The sequence below is a fragment of the Pyrus communis genome, chromosome 5 (genome assembly GCF_041283825.1).
Source record: "Pyrus communis isolate YQ-2024b chromosome 5, ASM4128382v1, whole genome shotgun sequence".
Classification (NCBI taxonomy): Eukaryota; Viridiplantae; Streptophyta; class Magnoliopsida; order Rosales; family Rosaceae; genus Pyrus; species Pyrus communis.
The window spans coordinates 5,368,524-5,394,679 of record NC_142569.1 but is presented as its reverse complement, the minus strand read 5'-3'; the positions used below and the strand labels follow the sequence as shown (position 1 = coordinate 5,394,679).

Sequence of the window (26,156 nt, the reverse complement as noted above, 5' to 3'; positions counted from 1 at the left end):
GATCAAACCCAAACTCATACAACAATAAACAATAAGATGGTGAGCAAAAAATGCAACGCCTTCAACGATGAATAAAAATGAGTAATTCAAACTTAAAATCCTTTCAAAATTATAAAACATACAATCTGTATTGAAAAAATAATAAAAAATTTAACCGTTTCACATTTAGTTCTTTTGACAATAACTGATTGCATAATCAGCTGGCGAAGGATAAATAGAATGTTAAAATTACGCTCTACAAGTCAAGTCTTAAAATTGAAACCTTGCTAGTGATGCAGGATGATAACATGAATTGCATTAGCCCTTTGAACACAAAATGTGGCAAACAAACATGGCCGGCAGAAGCAAGAGATAAGGCATCAACTGAGTGGGTTTGCACTTTGACACCACCAAGCACCATCATCACTAAGGTTAGAGTGACTTAGGATTCGATAAGATTATGATCTTCACAACACAAAGTTTGGTAATCGAAATATGCGACCATGGTCTTCATTTTTTTAACCGTTAGATTTTTGTTAAAGATTAAAATATTCATAAAATCGAATAGAATCGTGTTTTCACATATTCATTCTTACTTTTTACGTACTCTTGTTAATTTTTTATCAATTTTTTTTTTAATTCATTGAATTTAACGATCGAAAATTGAGACGCATATGTGAGAAATAAAAATGAATTTGAATAACAATATCCGACCGAATACACCGACCTAAAAGAGAGAGAGAGACAAACATTTATAAGAGAATAGCTTTTTTAGGAAGGGAATATTACAAGATTTATACCCCACTCTCCAGATTGTTGAGGACTGGAAATGTTTGGCACTTTCAAAGGAAAGCGTCAATCCAAAATTTGGTCACTTTCTAGTTCCAAATCACCTCATGAATCATGCCAAACGTTAATAAGTGGAGTCATAACTTATGAATTATATGACACGAGTACACTGTTATCGTAAAGTTTCGTACCGATCATATAAAGATATGTAGATTTTCATTCACTTGAAGTTGTATCATGTGTCCAGGACGCTGTAAACCAGTGTACTCGTGTTATGTCAGTTATTATTGCAATCACGAGACAATTGGCATTTTGACAGGACAAAAGAACAACCACCAAACATGTGACAGAAGGATCCTTCTGATTATTACGTAATATTGTTTAAACAAAGCATGAGAGATTCTTCTGTTCCAGCTTTACAACGTTACATAGGGCACCAGCCGCAAGGGGTGAGACCGGGCGGGCGAGGGGTGAGACCGGGCGGGCGAGGGGTGAGACCAAATACAGGGAGTGCAATGTTTTGTGTGCAGTTGGACCGTCACATGGCCCCTTTCTACAGTGGTGGAAAAAAGTAGAGTCCTTGCATGACAGCGTAAGTTCGAACCTCGTCAGTAACTAATCTAACATCTAAAGGGTCGTACCCAGTGCACAAGGCTCCTGCTTTACGCAGTCTAACATCTAATCTAACAAAATCTTTTGTTTGAAAAAATAAAATAAAAAGTAAAAGATGATGAAAATCATTCGGCAATCAAAGTGTTTCTCCGTTTCTGTAGTTGGACAGAGAACCTCGATAATGGCTAATGCAATCAAACAATCAAAGGCTGAGGAACATCGGAAGCATTTATACACCACAATGCTTGATCGCTCGAACCACCTAATCCAAACGTGATTCACTCCAGAGATAGTTTACAGGACAATTGGGCAGCTATCGATCATATATAAATGCTTAAAGTAGTAAACAGCATCATAAGATGAAACATCAATCAACAATAAAAAGGGTTTCACAAATTGGTGCGGCCAAGATGACGGCTTGGCTCTTTGTCTAATGCTACAGATGAATGCTATTGTTACTCAAGTTCCTTAACTAAAGCTGTCAAATGGGCAACTTACAACAAAGAAAGAAGAAAACTTTACCTAGCATAAGAGACTTCCAACATTTTCTCGAGAAAGAGACACAAATCAGTTCAGAAACAGTGCCTTATCAGTAGACCTCCACATGCCATTGCTTGTTCTTTTTCAGTTGTGAAAGCTTCTCCTCCCAGCTTTCCCCTCTTTCAACTGCAACCCTCTTCAAGGTCTCTTGAATCCCGGGCATCATACCCTTGAGCCCGCAGAAGTATATGTGGGCCCCATTATCCAGTAGCTTAAAGATCTCGTCACTATACTCCTCAATTTTATCCTGAACATACATCTTCCCTCCTCTCTGGTTCTTCTGTTCTCTGCTAAGTGCTATGTCATACCGGAAATTATCAGGGTAGTCTTTGAGATACTTGGTGAATTCTTCATTATAGAGGAGACTATCAGTGTTGGCCACACCGAGGAATAGCCATGCAAGGCCGCCAAACTTGAATTTGGGAACAGATTCCATGAACATGCGACGAAGGTAACCTCTGTATGGGGCAACACCAGTGCCAGTGGCGATCATAATGTGGGTGGCATTTGGGTCGTCTTCAGGCAAAAGCATGATCTTGCCAGCAGGCCCTGCCATATTAATATTTAAAGTACAATTAACTACTGATAAAGAGTGCATCTTAACTACGCAACAGTGTCAAATCCATAAAATGACTCGGCCAAGGCAAGAACTAAAACGAACATCGAACTCATATATGTTGGAAATCCGAAGAAGGCAGGCATTTGGTAAATAAAAAAAGGGAAGAACAGGCTGGGGTAACTAAATGAGCAAGGGGCACAGTCCCCGAGCAGTATGAGTTCATTGCCATGAGCTATGCACTATTGCGCAAGCTAAATTTCATTTTAAAAAGTCCGAATGTTCTTTAAAAAAATAGGCTCTTACCTGTGATCTTAATTTTATCACCAGGTTTGGAGTTGCATAAAAAGTTGCTGCATACACCATTCTTGGAAGGATCCTCCTTTCCTGTCTCAGGGTCATAGTAGACAGCACGGCGGACACACAAACTGGTTGTCTTGCCATCAAAATAGTCTCCATACCTTGAGGATGCAATTGAGTATAGACGAACATTGTGTGGAGCCCCAGGTTTCTTTGGGTTTTTACCCTGTTATGCAAGTGAATCACAATAAGGTACTACAAAGGAGGAATTTAGTGCGACGATGGAACCAATGACATTGTCTAAAACTATGCGGCTTTAGTGAAGAGGATAGACAACAAATGGGGCTGAAAACCACTGTATCATAATCCTCTTAATTTTAAAATCATAACTGCACCGGATATCCATAGGCAGAGCATGAAACAGATGAACGTGAGTATATCATTTTGTTAAAAACAAAGACAACCCGAGTGAACTTTAAAGGCCAAAAATCATGCAAATGTTCATGAAAACATAAATATAAGTTACTTACAGGAGGAATTACACCATAACTTTGCCCTTCCCAGTAGGGCACATTACCACCATGATCAATAACAATATGGCAAGTCTCACCAGGAGCCTTTGGGCCGACAATCCTCTCAACAGAAAGAATGGTTGCAGTATAAGGTTCCTTAGGCTTGTATATATTTAATGGGGGTTCATTAGCATCCTCAAGTTGTAAAGGAGCTACATTAACTTTAGGTGCACTAGCTTGTTGCACCGACATGCATACAATGCGCTGATTTCTCAGCTGCCCATTCTTCGTCTTCAAGTCCAAAGGTAAAATAGGTGCCCATGATTTATCATTAAAGTTAACACTTCGTGCCTGCAGCAAAATTACAAGCGGTTTCAGTGAAAGTTATCAACTGAACAAACACATAGCAGGTTAAATATGTACTCCGTTATCAGGTAAACTTGAACCATCATATTAAGACCCTAAAACATTAGTCTAAGACGCAGTTTAAACTTAATCAGATCAGCATAAAGAGATTTGTTTCAACCGCAAAGATATTCATACGCTTGTAAATCTTTTTAATACAATTTAACATTCAACTCAATTACAAATCATTAAACTAAATTTAGCTCATAACTTCAAATTCACAACTGTTGACAATCACTGCCCACGGCAGCTTCTAACAACACAAAGAGACCATCACTATCACATTCAAATTTACTAGCTACGATTTGTTTGCTTGTACTTTGAAACAAAACTATTTATGTCACAATGCCCGCTAAGATTATAGCATCCTAAAAGGAAGAAAAACGGAAATTAAAAAGCCGAAAAGGCAACTTCTTTTTCTTCTAGACGCTCCATCCTTGAAGACACACAAAGTAATGCTAACAAAAGTACTTCTAAGCTCGAGCGGAGAATCCGAGAAATGCTAAGCTATAATAAATGAATAAAAACAAACACAACTTTACGAAATTAACACCACCAAAAATACAAAGATCACACCTTGAACACAGATCTTCTGAGGGAGAAATCACTTGCAACAGGAACAGTCAGTGAACCCTGCAAGCAAGCAAAACAATCAAAACCCAATTACAAAAACAGCATATCTAATCAAATATCTGCTATCTAGCAATTGGGTAATCACGAAACGACCAAAGACTCAATTTTTCTTTCATTTTCTCGGGAAACAAACACGAATCTGAAAAGGGGGCCGGGGACTACCTGAGAGAGAGCACAATGAGACATGATTGGATGATCGAGGGTGGTCTGAAATCTGAATTGAGAGGTCTTGCGGGTGGCGTGAGGAGTTAATATAGGTGATGGGGGAGTTGGATCATGCACAAGAATCTGCAAGCAGAAGAGTCGTACACGGGGAGAAAGGTGATCCCTCCGAGAGTCCCAAAGGTCGGGTTTTTGCTATGCCTCCTCGGGCTCTCTCTCTCTCTCTCTCTCTCTCACTGCGATGCTTCACCCGACCTGGCAACTTGAAATAATTTATTCTGCATCATACGATCCGTTGCATGGTCACATTTGGCATTGATATGGTGCATTTTTATTTAAGAAATTTTATTTAGACCCAGTTATCTTATTTTATATATAACTAACAAGTTTTATCTATTAAACTTTCAAGTTTATATTTAAATAAATAAGAATAAGAAAATAAAATAAACATTGATGTTTATGTCTCTACATCCTATAACTCCAAAATTGGCACAACGGAGCACTCCTCCATTATTTTCGGTAAAACTCACCCAAATAACAGTAAAATATTCTCTCGAGTTCATCAATGAGTCAGCTTGCTGGAAACCCCTATCAGCCCTCATTTATAATTGCAGCGTAGGTTTTTGACTAATACGTTTGCTTGTTTGAATCATTATCTACGAGTTGGCTACTTGCATAAATTATTAAAACTAACAAGTCAACTTGCTAGAAACTCTTGTTGCTATATCTTCTAAATAGACACTGACATGGAAGCTTTTTTCTCATATTGCAGGAATTTGTTTCATGTCTAACGAATTGGTAAGAAGTTTTATCCGTTGAAATTATAAATGAGGGCCGCTAAGGGCTTCATGCAACACGGGTTTCTAGCAAGCTTACTTGTTGATAAACTCAAGAGCATATTTTGTTGTCATTTAGGTGTGTTTCGTGGGAAATAATGGAGGAGTGTAGATGTGTGCCATTTTTTTGAGTTATTGGGTGTAGAGATAAAAACACCAATGCTTATTTTCTTTTATTTTCTTATTCTTATTTATTTAAGGGCAAATTTGAAAGTTTAGTAGAGAAATTTATTTAATTAGGTGTAGAGATAGGATAGTTGGGTCCAAATAAAATTTTTCTTTTTGTTTTTCAAGGTAGCCGTGGCCTTTCTCTCAACCTGTATAACGCTGCTAATTTACTCACATGTGGCCCAATGCTCTAATAGGCCCATATGTCACATAGAAAAGGCAAAGAGAAGCAAGAAACCCATAAATTAAATCCTTATTTGGTATTCTATTTAATTGTTTTTATAATTTCTCAAAACATTTATTAAGAATTTTTCTTGAAAACAATTATTTTTAAGACTCAAAAACTTGTTTGGTATGCGATTTAAAAATTCTAAATCTTACAACTTAAACTGCACAAAGAGATCCAAAAATAAGGGGTCTGAGAGAGAAAGAGGATAGAGAAGGAAATAAAGTAAGAGATGATTGGAGGAAAGAGAAATAAGTGAGAGGATCGGAGGGAGATATATTGGAAGACGAGTGAGAAAAAGAACCGAGAGAATGAAGAGAGCGGATTGGAGAAGAGACAAAAAAAGGTAAAAAAAGAAAAAAGAAAGAGAAGGGTGAGAAAGATAAATTTGGAGTGAGAAGGGAGGAGGGAGAGAAAAAAAAACGAGTTTAAGTTTAAAAACTCTTTTTTTTGTGTTTTTAGATAATAAACTATATTTTTTAGTTAGTCTTAAGTTCAGTTTTTTAAAATAGTTCTATCAAATAAGTTTTTAAGACCTAAAACTTGAAAATTGTTTTTGAGTTTAAAAAGTTGGATTCAAGTAGAGTATCAAACAGACTCTAAGGGACTGGAATTGGGAAGGGTTTTTGTAGAAGACCAGTCCCCAAAATTACATTAATATGGCCGACGAATTTGACTAGTCAAATCTTCTTTCTTTTTTATAATGAAAAGTTTATAGGGAGGTTGGCTACTCTTACTATTACCAGAATATACCCACAACTTCAAGCTATTTATGCGTGACACATAACTGTCAGCTGACACTAATATAAATTTACGTATGAATTTACAAATGGGGCACCAATGAGAACTGATGGCATTGTTAATGAGGATCGAACTTGAATTGGGGTTTAACCACAAGCATGTTATTACCAACTGAATCAATTATCGTTGGCGACTAGTCAAAACAAGCCTAGCAGAGCAAATCTAAATGCAATTTTTTTTTTAAATTACGATAAATTTTGATATAATTAAGTTTGAAATATAATTTTTACACACTTTTATTTACCTTTTCTACGCGTCTCGTGCTTTTAGACTTGGGTTAAAAAAAAGTCTACAAAAATAACCAGTGTAAGTGGCCTAGTGGTAATAACGCGGACTGCAGTTCTCAATAAACAAAAAAATGTGAGAGGTCCCGAGTTCAATGCTCCGAACTGGTGAGTCTGCTTGATCCTGACTACGGGTAAGGTGAAACTTCTCATAGCCTCTACGGGGCTAAAAAAGGTGAATAAAAATGAATAATTTTAGATGACCGTCAATTGTTTTTTTTTTTTTTTTTCCTTTTTTGTTTAAAAAACAAAAGGGAAGAGAACAAGATCTACAACAATTATTCCGTCAACTTCTTTTTTATATGAACGATATATTAGTCTAATTTTATTAGCCACAAGTATAATATAATTCAGTTACTTTCTTAGTGATCAGTTATGTTCATACACTACGATGTAGGGCTGTTATATTTTTTTTCTCATTTATACGTATAAAGTTTCATGATTTATGAATGACGAGTACAAAATTTAGTTATGATTGAGTTAATATGATTTATTGAAATCTTCCTCCCGCTAATATAGAAATGAAACACTCTAACTACAAAAATGGAGATCGAACTTATATCAGAGAAGATATTATAAAGTGGTACTGTAGTACCACGTGGCATTGTCAAATAGTGGTACTTATTAATTAAATCACGGCATGTGGAATTGTGAGATAATAAAAATTATCAGTATTTTTTTATTAATAATTTCATGAACCGACTTCTTCTCTTTCCTCTTCGTTAACGGAAAATTTTTAACTTCATCTCCTCCTTCCCCCATCTCCTTCTTGCCTTTTTTCCGTCACATAACTCTCTGCCTCATCTGGGCTGCCACATCTGATTCCTCCAAGCTTAAAACTCTCCCATCACGTGCCATTTAGTATTTACGATTTAATGATATTCTTCTTCATATGTAAGTGAGAAACCTTACGTTCGATTCTCGTCAAATGCGGATTTGAATTATATTATTGCTAACCTATTATGAGCCTAAGCCAACCCTCCAACCCTTTTAACGTATATAATATCGTTTGTTAAAAAATAAAAAAATCACCCATCACGTTCCCATCCATCTGCAGATGAAGCAAGAAGGACAACAATTTTTTCATCTGCAAATGGTTCCCCCAAGCTTTAAAACCTCACCCATCAAATTGAATCGCATATGTTATCTTTGTTTAAGAAAACTCAGAACCTCCAAATTTGGGCAAGCTGGAATCCAAAAGGATAAAACAAAATTCAATCAAAAAATTGCAATTAGATTCAAGCAAAAAATTCCAGAACCTATAACATGAGATTTCTGGTATTTGTAGTTTGTGGATTTTAATGTTTAGGATGAGATTCAATCAAAATTCAAGCAAAAGAGGAGGCAGAGGAAATTTTTTGTTTGGGAATTTTAACAAAAAGTTATCAATGCTGTTCATTTTAATGAAAAATCATATTTTTACACTAAAAAGTCAATTCTGGTATAATTCATTTTACTCTTTCTTTTGTCTTTATCGTTAAAACTCAAAGTTTTTAAATTTTTTTCATTAGTTTTTTATTTTTTTATTTTTTGGTGGAAAAGGAGGGAGTAGAGGAACGGGAGAAGCATTGAAACCCAGCCTTCAACTTTTCTTTAATAATTACTCTGCCACATGTCATACGTTGCCCTTAATGCTACGTGGTGATATATAGGACAAGGGATTGTTTGCCTTCCCACTTTCAATGTTCTTTCGTGCTCTTCTGCTTTGTGTGGTCACAGTTAAGCCGCATCAACATTTTATATTGTTTTTTTAATAAAGATAATAAGACAAAAATAAATAGTAATATAAAATATTGATGTGACTTAACTGTGACTACGTGGAAAGACAGACAATTCTTGTCTGATACAATAACTACTAACTATTAATGCTACGTGGTGATACTATATTATTCAATAATTTCTCGTACCAGAGATCTATATTTCATGGTCAACTTACGAAACCACAACTATTATAACAATTAAAATGAAAAACAATCTCACCACACACTTTTCACTCGATCACGATAACATAAATTGTTATCCATAAATCCATCACCCTTCCGATACGCACTAGTGTTGTTTACTACTATTTTGTTTTTATTCCTACTTTGTCTTCTTATTTTTCTTTTCCTCCGTGACTCAAATGAGAGAAAAGTAAACATAGAGAGAAGTGAAATTTTTAGTTATGACGGGAACACAAGTGGTACATCATATATTTTAGTAGGTATGGTGAGAAATTTTAATTTTTAAATTATTAACTTTTTAGCACACATATCTCACCATTTGTTTAGTGACATGTGATGTACTGCTCCGTATACCGATCTGATTAAAAAATATCTCTAGAGAGAAAGAGCCCAACCTAGGCCCACATAGTAGGCCCCATAAAAAATACATGAGAGAGAAGTTGAAGGGAAATGCGTGAGAGAGGAAACGTGAGAGTAAATTTTAAATAAAAATTATATGTTGGCGAAAATTTTTTTTTTTTAAATTTAATTTGTGTGAAAGTTTCTCAATTTTAACTCAATTTGAATAATGATTTCTCAATTAAAAAATAATTACTAGTGGTCTCTTAACTTATCAAAATATACAGTTATGGTCATTTTCGTTAACTCCATTAAAATTCTATCAAAATGAGTTATGTTAGAATGATTATTGCTACAATTGGTAAAAATTAAGGGACCGTTGCTTTAATTGAGTTAAAGTTAAGAGATTATTTCTCTAATTAAATTAAAGTTAAGGGACCATTGTTATAATTTTTCTCATTCGGTTTTCTATATTTGTCGTTCAATTCAACCTCTTGTGTAGAACGTGACTCATTTTCACAAACATTCCAACAAAATTAAAGAAAACAATCATCATTTTAATTAAGTTAAAATTAAACGATTATTGCTACAATTTCTTTTAATATATTTAAAGCATCTGTGGCAAGAAAACTTTGAAATAGGTAGTTCAGAGAGGACGTGGACCCTAACGGAAATGTAGCTCAGCGGTCACTCTCAATCCCGCCCACTCCCCCGCGCAGTAGGCCCCGCCGAATTCCTGGTCCAGATTATCTCCCGGGCAGCACATTCCCCCTTGCCCGAAACAGTCCCCTCCATCCGACGGCCCACGTGTCCACCTCTCCCTATCCTGCTCGACACTTAACCGATAAAAATAAAACACAAAAAATAAAATAAAATAAATAAATAAAATAAAAATGTTGTATGGCTATAAATGGGCATGCAGCTTAAAGTAGTAATAATATGGATATATATGTATAGAGAGAGAGAGAGAGAGAGAGAGAGAGAGAGAGAGAGAGCGAGATAATAATATGGATATATATTTATAGAGAGAGAGAGAGAGAGAGAGAGAGAGAGAGCGGGAGAGAGGAGTTCTGATTCCGTCAGACGCCATTTTTCGTACCTGCAGAAGAAGCAGATTTTTTACTAATTAAGTGGCAGCAACCAGCGAATAAAGGTTAAATTTCCCAAATTTCGAAACCCTAGCATTTTTGCTCTCTAATTTATTTTGCCTTGCCATGCCAATTATGGGGAATTCTCCAGTTGGTGCAATTGGGGGGAAAATGCATGGAACTGGGGACTTGTTTGTTCTTGCTGATTTGGTGGATTTTCTGATTTTTTTTAGCTTGTTTATTAGGTGTTTTCAGAGTTAATTGAGCTGAATTTTCTGGGTTTAATTCTGCGTTTCTTACTTGATTATGGAATTGGGCATACAGATGAACTTAATTGGTTGGATTGGAAATTATTGAGATGGGTAGGGTTTACTTTCTGCTTTTAACCATGATTATGTTTCATGAGCTAAATTAGTTGTTTCAAGGCATTCATTGAAGAAATATTAAGTATAAATCTGCAGCTTTGGCTACAACTTAAGAGTGGAGGGAGTTCTTGTTTATTGATGATTTGTTTATCTATGTATTTCGAGCCTCGACGCAATGGTAAGATTGCTCCATTGTGATCTGGTAGTCACCCATTCGAATTGGCAACCTTTCGAAATGGGGGTAAGGATTTGTACATCCAGTCCTCCTTGGACTCTCTGTGGAGGGAGACAAAGCCTAGTGCACCTTTTTTAAATCTGTTTCTATTTCAGTATCTTTGTTATGCTGGAAAATGGAAGCTACACTTTGGAAATTAGTAGTTCATACTTGAAGGCTATCAGTGTCATCGCGTATCTTTGATTGTATCTTGTTCTTTCATTTTGCTGATATGGTTCTGCGATATCAGTTCCCAATTCCCTTCCTAATTGCAGCTTCTGTTTTTCGTGTTTCTCAAATATATGTGGTTATATTATACTATGGTAGGCCGTACTAGTGAGCTTTTGGGCTTCTTTGTTGGCATTGATTAGCAACTGAATTTTAGGGATATTCTTTTCTTTGCACTAAATTCCGATTGTGTTGTTGCAGTTCGGTTGATTTTTGGTGCCTTGGTGTTGGTAGATTGGGTCTGCTTGTAATTTTCTGTTTTTGTGATATTTTTTTAGTGATAGTGGTGACACTCGCTCGTTGTCACAGATGGAATCTATTTTTTACACTAATAGATTTTCAATTCAGCAAAGTCATACTTTCTTATTATTGTAGTAACATGTTATTTTGGTATGACATTGACCTGGGTGATTATTACTTTGCAGCTACATATTGTTTTCGAACTCTCCACATACAACATCCTCATGACTTCTTCTGTGCGCCATCATTCCGGTAAATTTTTTCCCCCAAAATCCATATTCATAAATTTCATATCATCATGTCATACCTTTAAGTGACTAAGTCCATTCAACTTGCTGTAAATGGATAAGGACGCATGTTTCTGGCATTTAATTGAGCCGGAGTAGTTAATGTGGCAAGAAACTGGTCGTTTTGGTTTTTCTGCTTCTTTGATAAAAATAATGGTGTAAATTTTGTGTTAAACTTGTTCAAGTAAGGGTTCGTTCGTTTTCTTTTTGTGGATTATTCTAGAATCCAATAACTTTTTGTGAGATTAACATCTGCTTACCTTTTTCATTCCAAATACCCATCCCATTTCTGAAGTTGAGGTTGAAATCACGGTTTGATTTTAGCAAGATCTGTTTCTGTTCCAGACTTCCAGTCCTCAACTTCCTTTGGTATTCCTGACTTCGAATTATGGTTTACATAATTTACCATCTCACTGATAATCCATTTACCCCTTTAATTTGAGGTGTGCCCTAAGGAAGGCTCTACCTTGTGTTGTTTTAGTCGGCCTTAATGCTGTCTAGTAATGCTGTTTTATCACATCCCGACTACGTGTTTCATATATTGCTTCCATGCTACATAATGATCGAGGTGGTGATGTAGGATTTACTACACTTTTTTCTCATATTTCTGGCTGTATAACATTGAAGTTCAAGCTTCCAAGCTTTCAATTCTTTGTTATTGATTTTGGTTTTGTTTCTTGCGTGATGCTTGGCATCATGGTTTTTGTTTCGTCCTTTCTTCACTTGTCTGTTTGTATGCCATTTCTCGAACCGCAATGTTATATACTTTACGATAATGGTTTTGCAGATAATAGTGATTCTGATGACCAGCAAAGTCATTCAGAGTCTCAAGTTCATTCATCCTTACCTGCAATTGGAATGTCTCATCCCGGAGTACCAACCACAAATATGCAGTATGCAGTACCTCCACAAGTTGGAACGGGACACGCAGTGGTAATCCATCTAAAACTCTTGTTTTTTTTTTTTTTTTTTAGTTGACGTGTTTTCATGCAAGAGGAAGTCCACTACTTGTTCTACTTTATTGTTGTGTCATCTATTTTGTGGTTTGTTTGGTGCCATATATTTGTATATGTGTGTGTTTGTCGTGGCTCCAGGTAGCGAAAATAAGATGAACGTTTATGAAGATGTTGCCCTGTATACATTGATGATCCTATACACCATGTTTGACCGTCAAGTTTTAGAATGTGCTGAAGCATATATGTGGTAACAGGTTACTTAGTTCATCAAATAATTTACAGTTATTTCTCTTTTTAATGATGTTGAAGTTGCAATTTTATTAAATATAAGAGATGTTTGCTTCTTAAACTTGGGTAACAGAGCAGTGAAGCAATGTGCAACATGGCCCCAAAGAGAATTTGTATATGGTTGGAAAGAAAATAGATTTAGCCTTCAAGACATGCATCCAAGATTGAGAAAGAAAAAGTAAAAATAAAAAAAAGATGAATTCAATGGTTTAGAGGCCATCACTTGTAAAGAAACTGGTGGATTAATAGGACTAAATTACAGGTATCACACTGTTATGATTCTTTGGCAGCATATCTGGTCATAATTAGGGACATTCATTGCAAAATTTAAACTTAAAAAAAATATGGAAAAAGCTATTCGTGAAATAAAAGATCAATGCTTTTTATTTTGAAGACAATGTTGTATTTTGCAAGGTATTTAGGCAGTTTATATGGTTTGAGTCTCAATAATTTTGATCTTCTGTACATAGAGGGATTAAACTATGCTTTGTAACGGAAAAAAAGGATGGAGGTGGAAGGAAGTGTTTCAAATTGACCCGCGAAATTCTTAATTTGATTTTGTGGGGGTTTAATTTCTAGTAGAGATCTTGTTTCGGGTTGCATTGTTGTCCCAAAGCAATTGAATTTGAGTAAGGGTATAATTGTGAAAGTCGTGTTTACACTTCTTTTCCTCCTTTCCATCCTTTTTACTAAACAAAAGGAAGGAAAAATCTCCTTCTCTTCCTTTGTCCTTCCTTTATGATTTACCGTCTACTTGCTCTTGCAACCTTCCTTCCAAACTAATGTTGTCGAAATTGTTGTTATCATTTAAAACATTCTTATTCTAGATCTAGAATGTTAAGGATCATTGGTAAGTTTTGCTTCTCGAGCTATGTTTCATGTAGATGTTTGTTTGTAATATTAATGTAAATGCTTTAGGTTAAGCTTAAGATAACCGGCTCATTTGCAATAATAATCTGAGGAAATTATCTTCGAACTCTTACAGATAGTTGGCACTTGGCATAGATTTTGAAATAAGCAATATCCTGTGAGGCAGCTTGTGTATGTCTCCTCTTGGCCTAAGGTTTCATCTGGTTCATTTTGGTACCTACTTTGTTGTAAGCGTTCTTAGCCCTAGACATTAATGCGTAGTTTTTCCTCTTTAGGCGATCCTTTCATAGAATACCCTTGTATACTTTGCCCACTTGTTTTAGTGTATAAATAATTGATTGTGACTACTTTCACTATTTGTTTGAAACTATTGACCTTGTTTGAACAAATTGGTTGCTGTAAGTGCTTCTGTAACTGAATAAACAGCATATCAATGTTCTGCTTCTGCCTAGTTACATATACAAAGTAGAGAGCAAAACAGAGAAAAATTATCATCCGTACCAAATTGTATTTCAAATATTTTGATACATTATGCTTCGCTTGTCTAATTGAAGGCACCAGGAGCTTACCCCTATCCAGACCCTTACTACAGAAGCATCTTTGCTCCCTATGAAACACAGCCATATCCTTCACAGCCCTATGGGGCCGCGCAACCAACGGTATATCTTCCCCGTCTTTTAGATACCATTTCTTGATAATAGTACTTCAATATGGCGAGATGAGACCGCATTTTGCTTATGAGCCTGAAATTTATGGTTATTACTGCGTGTGTTTCATTTCAGGTTCATCTTCAGTTGATGGGAATCCAGCAAGCAGGTGTTCCACTGCCGTCAGATGCAGTTGAGGAACCTGTGTTTGTAAATGCAAAACAGTATCATGGTATCTTGCGACGTCGGCAGTCTCGTGCTAAAGCAGAATCTGAAAATAAAGCTCTTAAGAATCGTAAGGTAATATTGTGGATTGCAAATCCTTGCACCTTGTGTTCAATGAAACGTTTAGTTAGGCTTCATTTATTCATTGGCACTTCAAACTACTCTTGCAGCCATACTTGCATGAATCTCGACACCAGCATGCATTGAGAAGAGCTAGAGGATGCGGGGGTCGCTTTCTTAATGCAAAGAAAAATGAGAATGAACAGGATGAAATGACATCGGGTAACAAATCGCAGTCAAATATCAACTTGAACTCTGATAAAAATGAGCTTGCTTCCTCAGATCGAACGTCCTAAATACTTCAGAAGCAATTGCAACACCCAAGGGGCCACATGAAGCGTTTATTCTTCAACAACCACCAGGGACGGAGGTCCCATACCAGTTTCGTTAGTCTCGGTAGTGCTTCACTGTGGCTGGACACTTGAAGCTTCTTTAGCAATAGCATGTGTATAGGTTCTTAAGTATTAGGCTTGTAGGGAGGTTGCGAAAGACGAAGTAGGCAGAGTCTTATTGAAGTAGAGTGATATAACCTTGTCGACAACGGGTTTCTTTTCAACCCGACGCACCTTGTTTCCCGAGAGAGTGACGGTTAAGAATGCTGTGTGGTGTACGCTTGAACTTATACCTGTTTGTGAGGTTGGAAACTCGTAGGACCAAATATAGAGTTGTGTTGTTTGGTTTGGTAATGCTTCGTTAGATCGGCAGAGATTAGGTTGGCTGCCGATTGTGTCTTAGTAGTATGATTAGTAGTAGTTATATGACTTGTATTCCTTTGTTATCGATTCGGACAATAAGCTTAATGGTTAATGAAATTGGGTGCAACTTCTTTCTTTGTGAAGATGAAGGGTTTACTAAACAGGAATTGAATTATGCACTCGTTTTCACCTTCTGGACTCCCCTCTGTCGTTTAGCGATTTTAACTGACAATCGAGCGACAGAATTAAGGGGAGGAGTGCAGAAGGTGAAAAGGTTAGTGCGTAAGATGCTCCCCTTGCTAAGAATGATCGAGCTATGAGCACGAGCAGGTTGGCACTCGGGGGGTGTTTGGGCGGGGAAGAACGGTGCAATATGAGATGGTGATCGATCTCTATCATAAAATTAAAGGGAAGGGGCTGGGCTGGGCTGCCTATTCAATCAATACTCGACCGCCCGGTGCTATTGGTGTGGGCTGTAAGGCCATCTTTAATGAAGATGGCTAAAGGTTCAAAAGTTAGAAAATGGTTTGATTTGTTCAAAAATTCATTTTTAACCGATGGTTGTGCTATAATTCTATGGAACATACCAGGCGTCATCATTAGGCCGAAGGGATATTAGGCTGGCCAAATATAGCCCCTATCTTAGCCCCTTTTTGGGGCCCCAACTCCTCACTTAAAATAATTGATTGAAATTGAACGTCTAAAGTTGAAAACATCCAACGATAATTTAGTTAAATTAACAAATAAATTTGAAGTATAAATTTAAAACTAATAAAGTATTTAGGGGGCTATGTTTAGCCCTTTTCGGTTGGATATGGTATATGAGTATGACCTTGCACTATTTATTTAAAAATAATATTTTGCGGGGCTATAATTCTAAACGGGGCTATGTTTAGCTCTTTCAGTTGGAGATGGCATTTTCAGGGCCAAAGAGCCATGTTTAGCCCTATAGCCCTGCAATAAATTATTTTTTAATGAACAATGATAATTATATTTTATACCATCTCCGACCGAGGGGGCCAAAGGACCATAGGCCAAAATATAGCCCTTTGACAAAAAACTCACTCCAACCGAAAAGGGCTATTTTTTAGCCCCCTCAATAATTTATTATTTTAATTAAATTAATATGGTTAATTGAATTAAAATACTATATTAAAATAAGGTTTTTGGACATATTTTGAGTGTCACTTGTCTCTAAGGTTTTCAGACATAATTGAATTAAACTACCATATTGAAATAAAATAAGGTAAGATAGTATGAAATGGTGAAAATAATGTGAAAATAGTGTAGAAATGACTTAGGTATTTATAGGAAAAAAAATTAGATTTTATTTTTATTTTTATTTTTTTAAATTTCGTCTAAAAAGCTTTGTAATTTATCATAAGATTAAATTATGTTAATGTCAAATGCACCTGACAAATGGCGCTAGAACGAACCGCTTCATAAAATTAAGCTTTGTTATTTTATCGAAAAATGGAATGGAGCAGCTTTGGGAATTTCAGGCTGGAAAATGGAATGGAATCAATAAATGGTGCTGGCTGGGGTACTGTATCAGGCTGATTGGCTGGCTCATTTTGGCCAACCTACTAGCCTGGTGTTTGATTTTTGGTCAAGTAAGGCCCATAAGCCCTTTGGCCTAGCCCTCGGTTGGAGACAGTTTTCGTGTCAAAACGAACTATATTTTAGCATATGGCCCTTTGGCCTGATCGGTTGGAGATGGCCTAAGAAGTCAATCAATCTCTGACCTCTCAGTGTCCCTCTTAGGCCATTTCCAACCGAGCCGACCATAAGGACATATGCCAAAGCATAACTCTTTTTGACACAAAACCCATCTTCAATGAAGGTCTGGGCCAAAAAATCTTGGGACCAACCAGGCCAAAATCCAGCCATATGGCCAACGGGCTGGCCATTTTTAGTCAACCAGGCAGCCCTTTCAGTTGGGCCCAACTGGATTTTTACTTTTTACCTTTTTAAGACAAAATTAAAAAAAAAAGAATTCTAATTCTAATTTTTTTTTCCTTATAAATACCTAAGACATTTCTACACCATTTCTCAAATCCTTTTCACCCTTCCATACTATCTTACCTCATTTTATTTCAATTCTTCACATTCTATTCACCTCAAACACTTTTTTTCATACACACACCTCTCTTAACTCTTTTAATAATATTTCCTTTAATTTTTTTCAATAATTTTCAACTGGTCACATCTATAAATGGCACTTCAATGATGTACGAATGCTTATTCATTTAGCGACAAGTGACACTCAAAATACGTCTGGAAACCTTATTTTAATATGTTAGTTTAATTTAATCAACCAATAAAATTAAAGAACAAACTTAAAATAATAAATTATTGAGGGGACTAAAAAATAGACCCCTTCGATTGGAGATGGTACATAAATATAGTCTAGCATTGTTTATTAACAAATAATTTCTTGCAGAGCTATAATCTGGATGGGGGCTAAATATAACCCTTTTAGTTGGAGATGACCGTAAGTCATCTCTAATGGAGAAGGCTAAAGGTTCAAAAGTCAAAATTTGGTCTGATTTGTTCATAAACTCATTTGTAAACGATGATTGAGCTACTATTCTATGGAGTCCACCAGACCATTATTTGGCCAAATGTAGCCCCCCTCTTAGCTCATTTTTAGGGGGTTCAGCTTCTCAGTTGCAATAATTGATTCAAATTCAACGCTAGATTTGAAAACATCCAACGATCGTTTTATTAAATTAACTAATAAATTTAAAACTGATAAATTATTTAGGGGGCTATATTTAGCCCCTTCGGTGGTAGATGATATATAAGTATAGTCTAACACTGTTCATTTAAAAAATAATTTTTTGGAGAGATATAATTCTAGACGGGGCTATATTTAGCTATTTCAGTTGGATATGACCTTAGAGTGAGTTGTAAGGAGTCGTCGTCTCAAGACAAGTCCGTTGGTCTTTGTTTTTTTTTTTATCAATGGGGAACAATGTATTAAAAGGCGGAGGCGTTCCATGGATAGTCCGGCCTAGGCGTGAGGCGAAACCTCACAAGACCTAAATAATTTAATATATATTGTATATATAATTATCTATTGGGATTAGAATACTAAAAAACTTGAATTTTGAAACAAATTATGGTGGTTTGGAGAATTTTGAAACAAATTGAGGTATGAGATTGGAGTAAAATTGAAATATAGGATTGGGATTGAGAATTTAGGGTTTGAGGAATTGGGGAATCGTGGAATTAGGGATGGGGTGAAATATAGCAAAGAGAATTGAGTATTGGTTGGTCACAGAGAAAATGGGATATTGGGTGGTGAAAATAACAGAGAATTGGCAAAGAAGAAGAATTGCAGTGATTATAAAAAATAAAAAAAATTTAGACTTGGCCAAAATGACGTTGTTTTGGGCCAAGTCTTTATAAAAAATAAAAAACATTTCTTCTTCCTCGCACGGTCGTCTTCTTCGTGAAAACGCCGTTGCAACATAGTTACAAAGCACAGAGTTTTCCAGAAAATTTTAGATTTCCAAAAAAAATTTGGATCACTGGAACGTCCAGTCAACACCTTAGGCACGCCCCAAAGAAGCCTATGCAACTCCTTAACTTGTTGTTTGGGTTTCCTTTGTTGCTTGCTCTCGGTGAGCTTCTGTTGTGTTGTGGCTTCGGCCCTGGTTTTATTGATTGCCAGTTACCAAAAAAAAAAAAAAGAAGCCTATGCAAGTTTCCGTCCAATCCAAGAAAACATAGGTGAAATTGCCGAAACCCGACCTCCAAGGTAGCCTAAACGCACCCCGAGATGCGTCTTTTAAAACACTGATGGGGAATGAGAGATTTGACTTTGAAATCTTTTCTAATATTAGAAAAAATAGGTATTATTTGACTAAGAGCTAGCAGATTAGTCAGATGGGGTATAAAACGCATCAAGGATGTTGGCTTCTCCTCTTCTCTTCTCTACATTCAACGCATCACTATTACCTTCTTTTTAATTTTCTACTTTCATATTACGTTATCTGATTCAAAAATGTTTCTTCCATGAAATCATTTTGCTTCTTGTCTGAAAACCCTAACGTTGTTTGAATTTGTCTTCTGTGGACTGCATGAATATTTTTTTTCAACTCATATATCAAGTTTAGGGTTGATGGGAATGGACAACCAGCAAATGTGGAAATGGACCTGTAGTCATATGTATTGTTAAATTTTTAGTTCAAAATTATTAAATAATGAATTTAGGATTCTTAAAGTAACTTAAAAAAAAAAATATTGAGTAGACTATTCTAATTTAATTTTATGAACATTTGAGTTTAAAAATATTTATATTCCGATAAATATTGAAAAATCATTAAACTGACACCATGAAACTTGTGGTACACTATGAAAGAATATGAAACACATGAATTTTTTTTTTAATTTAGTCTTTAGATTTAAATTCTGACCACTAGATTTTTTTTCTTTCCGTTAGATTTGATCATATTAAATCTTAACCATTGGATTCAATGAACTTATAAATATAAAGGGTTAATTACACTAACACCTCTTGAGGTTTATCGAGTTTTCACAAAAACCCCCTCACGTTTGAGACATTACACTAACACTCCTTCAAGTTTTAATTCACTTTCACATGACCCCTTCAGTCAAAATTCTGCTAATAAATTGACAACTTTACCCTTATAATTAATTACTTGGACAATAAAGAAAGTCTTTATAATTATATGGAAAATAAAATATTCAACAACAACATCAAAGCCTTTTCCCACTAAGTGGGGTTGGCTGTATGAATCCTAGAACACCATTGCGTTCGGTTTTGTGCCATGTCTTTCCTTAGATCCAAGTACTCTAAATATTTTCTTAAAGTCTTTTCCATAGAAAAGAAAACATTAAAAAAAATTAAACATTAAAAAAGGGAGGGGAAGAATGCCCTATGAACGGCGGCTAGCGTCCTCAAAGCATGTTCGAGTCTTAGTGCTTTTGAACAAGGAAGGCAAATCCATGCCTGTACCATCAACTATGCATTCAGTCTTGTAGTACCAATTGGAAGTGCTCTTTCAACCATGTATGCAAAGTGTGGGAATTTGGAAGACAACAGTCTGGTGTGTAGGAGGATGCCAACGAGGGATACAGTAACTAGGAATGCAATGATATCAGGGCTTTCACAAAATGGGAGGGGCATCAAGGCTCTACAAGCATAGAGGTTATGAACGTTATGATAACTATAAGTTATTCAGCAGGTTTATGCATCGATGTTCTATTATTCTTCAGGAATTCTCATTTTACTCATTTTACTCTTTTGTCTGGAAATTAATTTGAGGAAGAAAAGCAACCGTCTACTTATTTTTTTGATTTGAAAGAATAGAATTAGACTTAAATACAAGAAATTTCATTACAAGTTGCAAATTCAAGGTTGATTCCTCTTGCGCCTTTTGACTTGTTTTGGAATATCAAAGTAATTTTTCATGAAACTAAAATTTTGTTGTTAATTATTTTCTTATGGATGCAAGCATAATGCTTATGAAGTAGAATCCCATTGTACATAACCATTCTTAGCAGGGAAAAAGAAGATGAAGATGGTGATACTATTTTAATGTTTAATTATTTTTTGTATAAATTATAAAGATTTTTTTTTATTGTTTAAGTATTAGTTATAAGGGTGAAGTTGTCAGTTTATTAGCATAAATTTGACTAAAGGGGTTATGTGAAAGCGAATTAAAACCTGAGAGGATGTTAGTGTAATGTCTCAAACGTGAGGGAATTTTGTGAAAACGCGATAAACCTCAGGGGTGTTAGTGTAATTAACCCTAAATATAAAACTAAAAAAAATACACATATATGTGGGCCAACCCACTAACCCAGGAGAATTATGGGCTAAATTTGTTCAAAAAGAAAGAGTTTTGGGTTAAAACTCATATTTGACCCAAGAGTTAGAGCAAGTTGGGATAAGTTTACAACCTAAAATTTGAATTTTACTCCAAAAATTAGAGTAAATCCTACAAGTATGAATGATCATAATCAATTTGCACTCGGATGTACGACTTAGCTTAACATTTTTCTGTTCACATAATATATAGATAATCGAAGATGTTACTTCTGTTCAAACAGCGCTTTGTTATGATATATAAACCACACCAGAACAATCCGTGAATCATTTCCTTGGGAAACGCATGACAAGTTCCATTGTAATGTTTGGTGGAAAGTAAAATCATGGGTGCCAAAAATAAAGGGCAGCACAAGTCTATCGAAACGGTAATTGAAGTCTCATAATATTACTAATTATGTACCACTGTGAGATGACTCAGGAGTAAGAAAAGAATTTCAAACAATATTTTGAGTACGATTTTTTGTGCTGTTGAATTACACGATGATGATAAGGGAAAGATTGAAATGCCTTTGTGACTCATGAATCTTCCCGACCTCTGAAAATGTGAACTGTCATGACGGAAATCATCAACTGATCTTCTTTTTTTTTTTTTTTTAAAAAATACTAATTATGAGTTAATTGGTTAGCATACGTCACTTCAATGTAGTTAACACGTCCAATCTTTGCTATTTTTTGCATTTGGCAATATGTGTAGTTGGAGGGGTCATCCACTTGTGCTTTCTTAGCCACACATCTATTTCTCTAATTCTATGAATAATAATATAATAAGATGATAAGAAAAGAAAAAACTTTGTCCATATATGTGTATTGCAACTGCAGTTTAAATTTCTCCAAGGATTAATTAAGCTTGTAAGTAGCTTGTACTTTAATTGGTTAAAAATATTTAGACCATTTGCAATCGAATGATAGCCAGAGGATCCTTTGGTCTTTCAAGAAATTAATATTTTAATGAACAGGGTCATAGTTCTTACCGTCTCTAACCGAGGGTCAGGCCAAGCATAGCCATGCCACAAAAAACCATATCCAACCAAGGATCATATGGTCAAACATAATTTATTATTTTAATTGAATTACTATGGTTACTTAAATTAAATTACCTTAATAATGTTATGTTATGGATTGTCAATACTTTTCATGTTGTTAAATGTTTTTAAAAATGTTGTTTAACTTTCATGTTGTTAAATATATTTTTTATATTGTTTAATGTTACTTAATGTTATTTAATGTTATTTAATGTTGTTTAATATTGTTTCATCTTACTTAATATAAAAATATAAAAAAAACTGTTAAAAAAATCAAATATGATGTCATCATGACGTCAACATGTGGCCAGGGCCGGGCCGGCTGGCTGACCCTTTGACCCTTTTTTGTCCAGTGGAGCCCACGAGCCCTTTGGCCTGGCCCTTGGTTGAAGACAATTTTTGGGCTATTTTTAGCCCTCTTACCCTCTAGACCCTTTAGTTGGAGATGATCTTACGTCCCTCATGTGCACTTGAGGTCCTAGATACGGTTATATACTTTCATCTTAATTTCACATGTATATAAACAAAATAAGGAACAATTAAACTTGAGAAAAAGGTTCATATATATATATATATGGATTAGGGTATGGATATACACACGGTTTTACACATATTTTGACACTTATTTTGTAGGGTTATTTCGTAATGTACTTCAACAATCCGAACTGTCTATATTTTAGTACCTCATTCATAGATCATCCTTACAAAAAATTTAGACAAATCCAAAACCATTAAAACATTCATTTCTGGTAAAGAAAATGGATACGATTCTACAAAGAAACACTAAAATCTAATCCATATGAATGGTCATATGGTTTGGATTTGGGTGATTTTTGGTAAACATGCATAGTCTTTGAGGTAAAACCTAAAAGATAGACAGTTAAATCCTTGAAAAACATTACGGAGTAGACCTCATAAAACATGTGTCAAAAACGTGTGTCTCCGACTCCTAACATACATATATACTGCTCCAAGCTAATCAACCCAAAGAAGTTTCCGAAAATCTCAAAAATCCACATATATAGTGACAATTTAAAGACTGCATGGTGATCATTTTTGTCATGTTGGTACGCAGTTAATGATCATAAATGCCACTAGTATAGAGTCTCTCATTCTCACTCTCATCTCATGACTGAAACCCTTTTTTTGTTGTCTCTCCTTTTCTAAGGTTTTGACAAAAATATAAAATTCACATACTTTAATCCCACTCCTAATCATATCATGTATATATTTATGTATAAAATTATATGATATTGTGCCATAATTATTAGCAAATTAATCATAATAAACTTTCCCCTCATCACATGAGAGCATATCCTATCAAGTTGGGTTCCTTCTCTCTATCGATCCATGTCAACCTTTACACCTCTTTAACTTCATGCATATGGACCCTCAACCTACACCTTCACACAAGAGAGAGAGAGAGAGAGAGAGAGAGAGAGAGAGAGAGAGAGAGAGAGAGAGATGTAAAATGGAAGCAAAGGGGTCGATCTTGTTTGTGAGTCTATTACACTCTTTTGTTGCATGACAAAAAATGGGGTCATCCTCTCCACTCCTCCACCAAAGGAGAAAAAGGAGAAGGAAAAAAAAAGGAGAAAGAAACTTTTGGGTCCCTTCAGATAGAGATGGGGCTGCTGGAAAGGGACCTCCAGTACCTTTAATATGTTGATTTTGCAATATCACGCAATGTGATACAGGAACATGACTCAGTGGGGGTTTCTGTGTGTCCCAAACCCTAAAACCTTATTTGTTATATATATTGTATGCTCCTCTTCCCAAAAGGAAAAAAAAAAAGGAAAGCTAATTAAAAGAGAAAAAGGGAGAAGCAAAGGGCTTCATCATGATCATAATATAGAGCGCGCTAACTAAGGGAGACAGGAAGACACCAACTGAGTCTGTGTTGCTAGCCATTGACTCCTCTTTCAACCTCATCATAAACCCACTAAAGCTATACATCGACACATGTATGTATAGATTTATATGTGTGTGTGTGTGTGTGTGAGAGAGAGAGAGAGAGAGGGAACTTAATTTGAAGGAGTATGTAGGGTTTGCAAGCTTTGGATGCTTTCAAAATATGACCCTTTATGTAAAATGTCAACCTGCGTGAAATCTAAAAGTCAATTACTTTTCTCATCCATCATCTCTCTCTTTTTTCTCTCTCACTCTATTGGATTCTTGCAAGTGAAGAGATAGATGTGGGAGACACCTTCAATTGTCGCCAAAAGGGTGTGCCATGGTTGGTGCTGATCGTCCTCTTAACCACAAAAGTGAAATTTAGGGTTTAGGTTCTTGCTTTGTAAATTAAATTGTTTCAGATAGGTCATAGTTGGTAGAATGTGAGCGTTCAAACTCAAATTTAATGTTGGTCGACCTTAACCACAAAAGTATGTTTAAGGGTTTAGGTTCTAGTTTTGAAAGTTTAAATTGTATTAGATAGATAAGTACTAGAATGTGAGCATTCAACTCAAATTTAATCGTTAATGAATGGTGATGAGACTCAAAACCCTAGCTACTATATATTATTCTCATGCCCGATTGGCAATTATAGTCTATAGTCTGGAGACGACTGTGAGCATGGATAATTAGTTAAGTTGGGTTAAGGTGCTGACACTTCTTATGAAACTATGACGTAGAGTGGTGACATCAGACAAAAATATGACCTCTATAGATATGCACTTAGCCAGTACTAGGGTTCTTATAGATAATCAAAGTACATAACCAGCGAGCTCTTTTTCTTGCATGCATGTGATGTGAGGATCGAGAGTTGGATCTATGTGTCCGGAGCTGTCAAAATTGGAAATCTAGATCACTCAATTTATATCATGCGGCCCTTAACAATCCATCATATTGACTCATCTCACACAAAATCAAGTTTTTAAATGACTCAAATTTCCAAGTTCCGAAAACAGAGATTCAGACAGGATCTCAATTCGTGATGTGAACCCCTGCCACTTGTTAATTAATTTAATAAGAGGCCTCTTCATGCATGCTATAAACTATAAAGTATATATACTTTGGTTTAAATTTTTGTATACACTTTTGACAAAAATAAAAAATTTTATACACTGGCATCCATCATTGAAGCTTGATAATCAAGTGTGTTTAAAGTTTTCTTATTTCCTTTTTCAGGTGGAGAAACTAAAACTATATCAATTAACCCTATTATATATATATATATATGTATGTGTATATATATATATATATATATCTAACTATTATTGACTAGTCTTCAATTTAATTAAACAATGCATAGATTTAATAGGTAAAATGCGTGGTATATGGTAACTGTATAAAACTCTATCGAAAATAATTCAGACTTAAAACCTCTTTTAACATTGAAAAGAAAATATCATTAGATACCGAGAGCTAATTGGTCTCTTTTCGCACTTTTAACTTACAAGTTACGATGCATGCACATGCACAATACGTGCCACATTTCTAGTGAGTTAATAAGTTAACTAGGATATTATTGGCATGAAGAAATATGTATAAGTTGAATTTGAGGACAGCAAACCCCACTTGTAAATACAAACAAATATAATGATGATTTGAAATTGGTTAAGTTGAATTATCTTCTCAAATTTACCCCATTACGTCCATCCCGTGAGTTTTTTTCCCCTTTCCTTTGACATAACACTTGCATATCTGGCTTTCTCTACAAGTAAGTGCCACCAACTACATATGTCCAAAACTAGTTTACTTTGAAACTTATCCAGAGTTTTGGTTTGCATCACAATTTACCCTCATCAAGAACTAAGGTTGTTTGGTTAATCAATTGTAGCAAATAAATAGAAGTTTTGTCATGTTTTTATCGATTCCGACTCTGTTTTTATATAATTCAAGGACTAAACCGTCTCCTATTTTCGTTTTTTTTTTTTTTTTTGGGGTCAAAAATGATCTTTAAATAATGAATAATAATATAAACTTTCCAATCATAAACATTAAGTTACGTGAATAGACAACAAACTGCTTTTGCTTAAGAACTCCTCCACCATTTTTGTGTAACCAAGCATCTCTTTTTTG

General features: G+C 35.4%; 2 protein-coding genes and 1 long non-coding RNA gene across 4 annotated transcripts; 1 reads left to right on the top strand and 2 right to left on the bottom strand.

Annotated features, from left to right (window-relative positions):
- Window positions 1–1,735: 1,735 nt before the first annotated feature.
- LOC137725997 (ferredoxin--NADP reductase, root isozyme, chloroplastic) lies at window positions 1,736–4,835 on the bottom strand. The gene is made up of 5 exons (XM_068464846.2): window positions 4,489–4,835; window positions 4,270–4,326; window positions 3,307–3,639; window positions 2,783–3,002; window positions 1,736–2,469 (listed from the first exon to the last, which is right to left on the bottom strand). The coding sequence occupies exons 1-5, from the start codon at window positions 4,510–4,512 to the stop codon at window positions 1,970–1,972; spliced, it is 1,134 nt and encodes a 377-aa protein (XP_068320947.2). The 5' UTR covers window positions 4,513–4,835; the 3' UTR covers window positions 1,736–1,969.
- Window positions 4,836–10,066: 5,231 nt separating this feature from the next.
- On the top strand, window positions 10,067–15,391 carry LOC137726594 (nuclear transcription factor Y subunit A-7). Of its 2 annotated transcripts, none has more exons than XM_068465529.2 (6): window positions 10,067–10,239; window positions 11,406–11,472; window positions 12,295–12,440; window positions 14,176–14,280; window positions 14,404–14,568; window positions 14,664–15,391. In XM_068465529.2, the coding sequence occupies exons 2-6, from the start codon at window positions 11,445–11,447 to the stop codon at window positions 14,847–14,849; spliced, it is 630 nt and encodes a 209-aa protein (XP_068321630.1). In that variant the 5' UTR covers window positions 10,067–10,239; window positions 11,406–11,444; the 3' UTR covers window positions 14,850–15,391. The 2 variants fall into 2 exon arrangements, with proteins under 2 accessions (XP_068321630.1, XP_068321631.1); XM_068465530.2 differs by lacking the exon at window positions 10,067–10,239 and adding an exon at window positions 10,271–10,535.
- Window positions 10,771–11,032, bottom strand: LOC148696605 (uncharacterized). Its single transcript, XR_015962333.1, has 2 exons — window positions 10,897–11,032; window positions 10,771–10,833 (listed from the first exon to the last, which is right to left on the bottom strand). It is a non-coding gene; the product is annotated as an uncharacterized LOC148696605 (long non-coding RNA).
- Window positions 15,392–26,156: the final 10,765 nt, after the last annotated feature.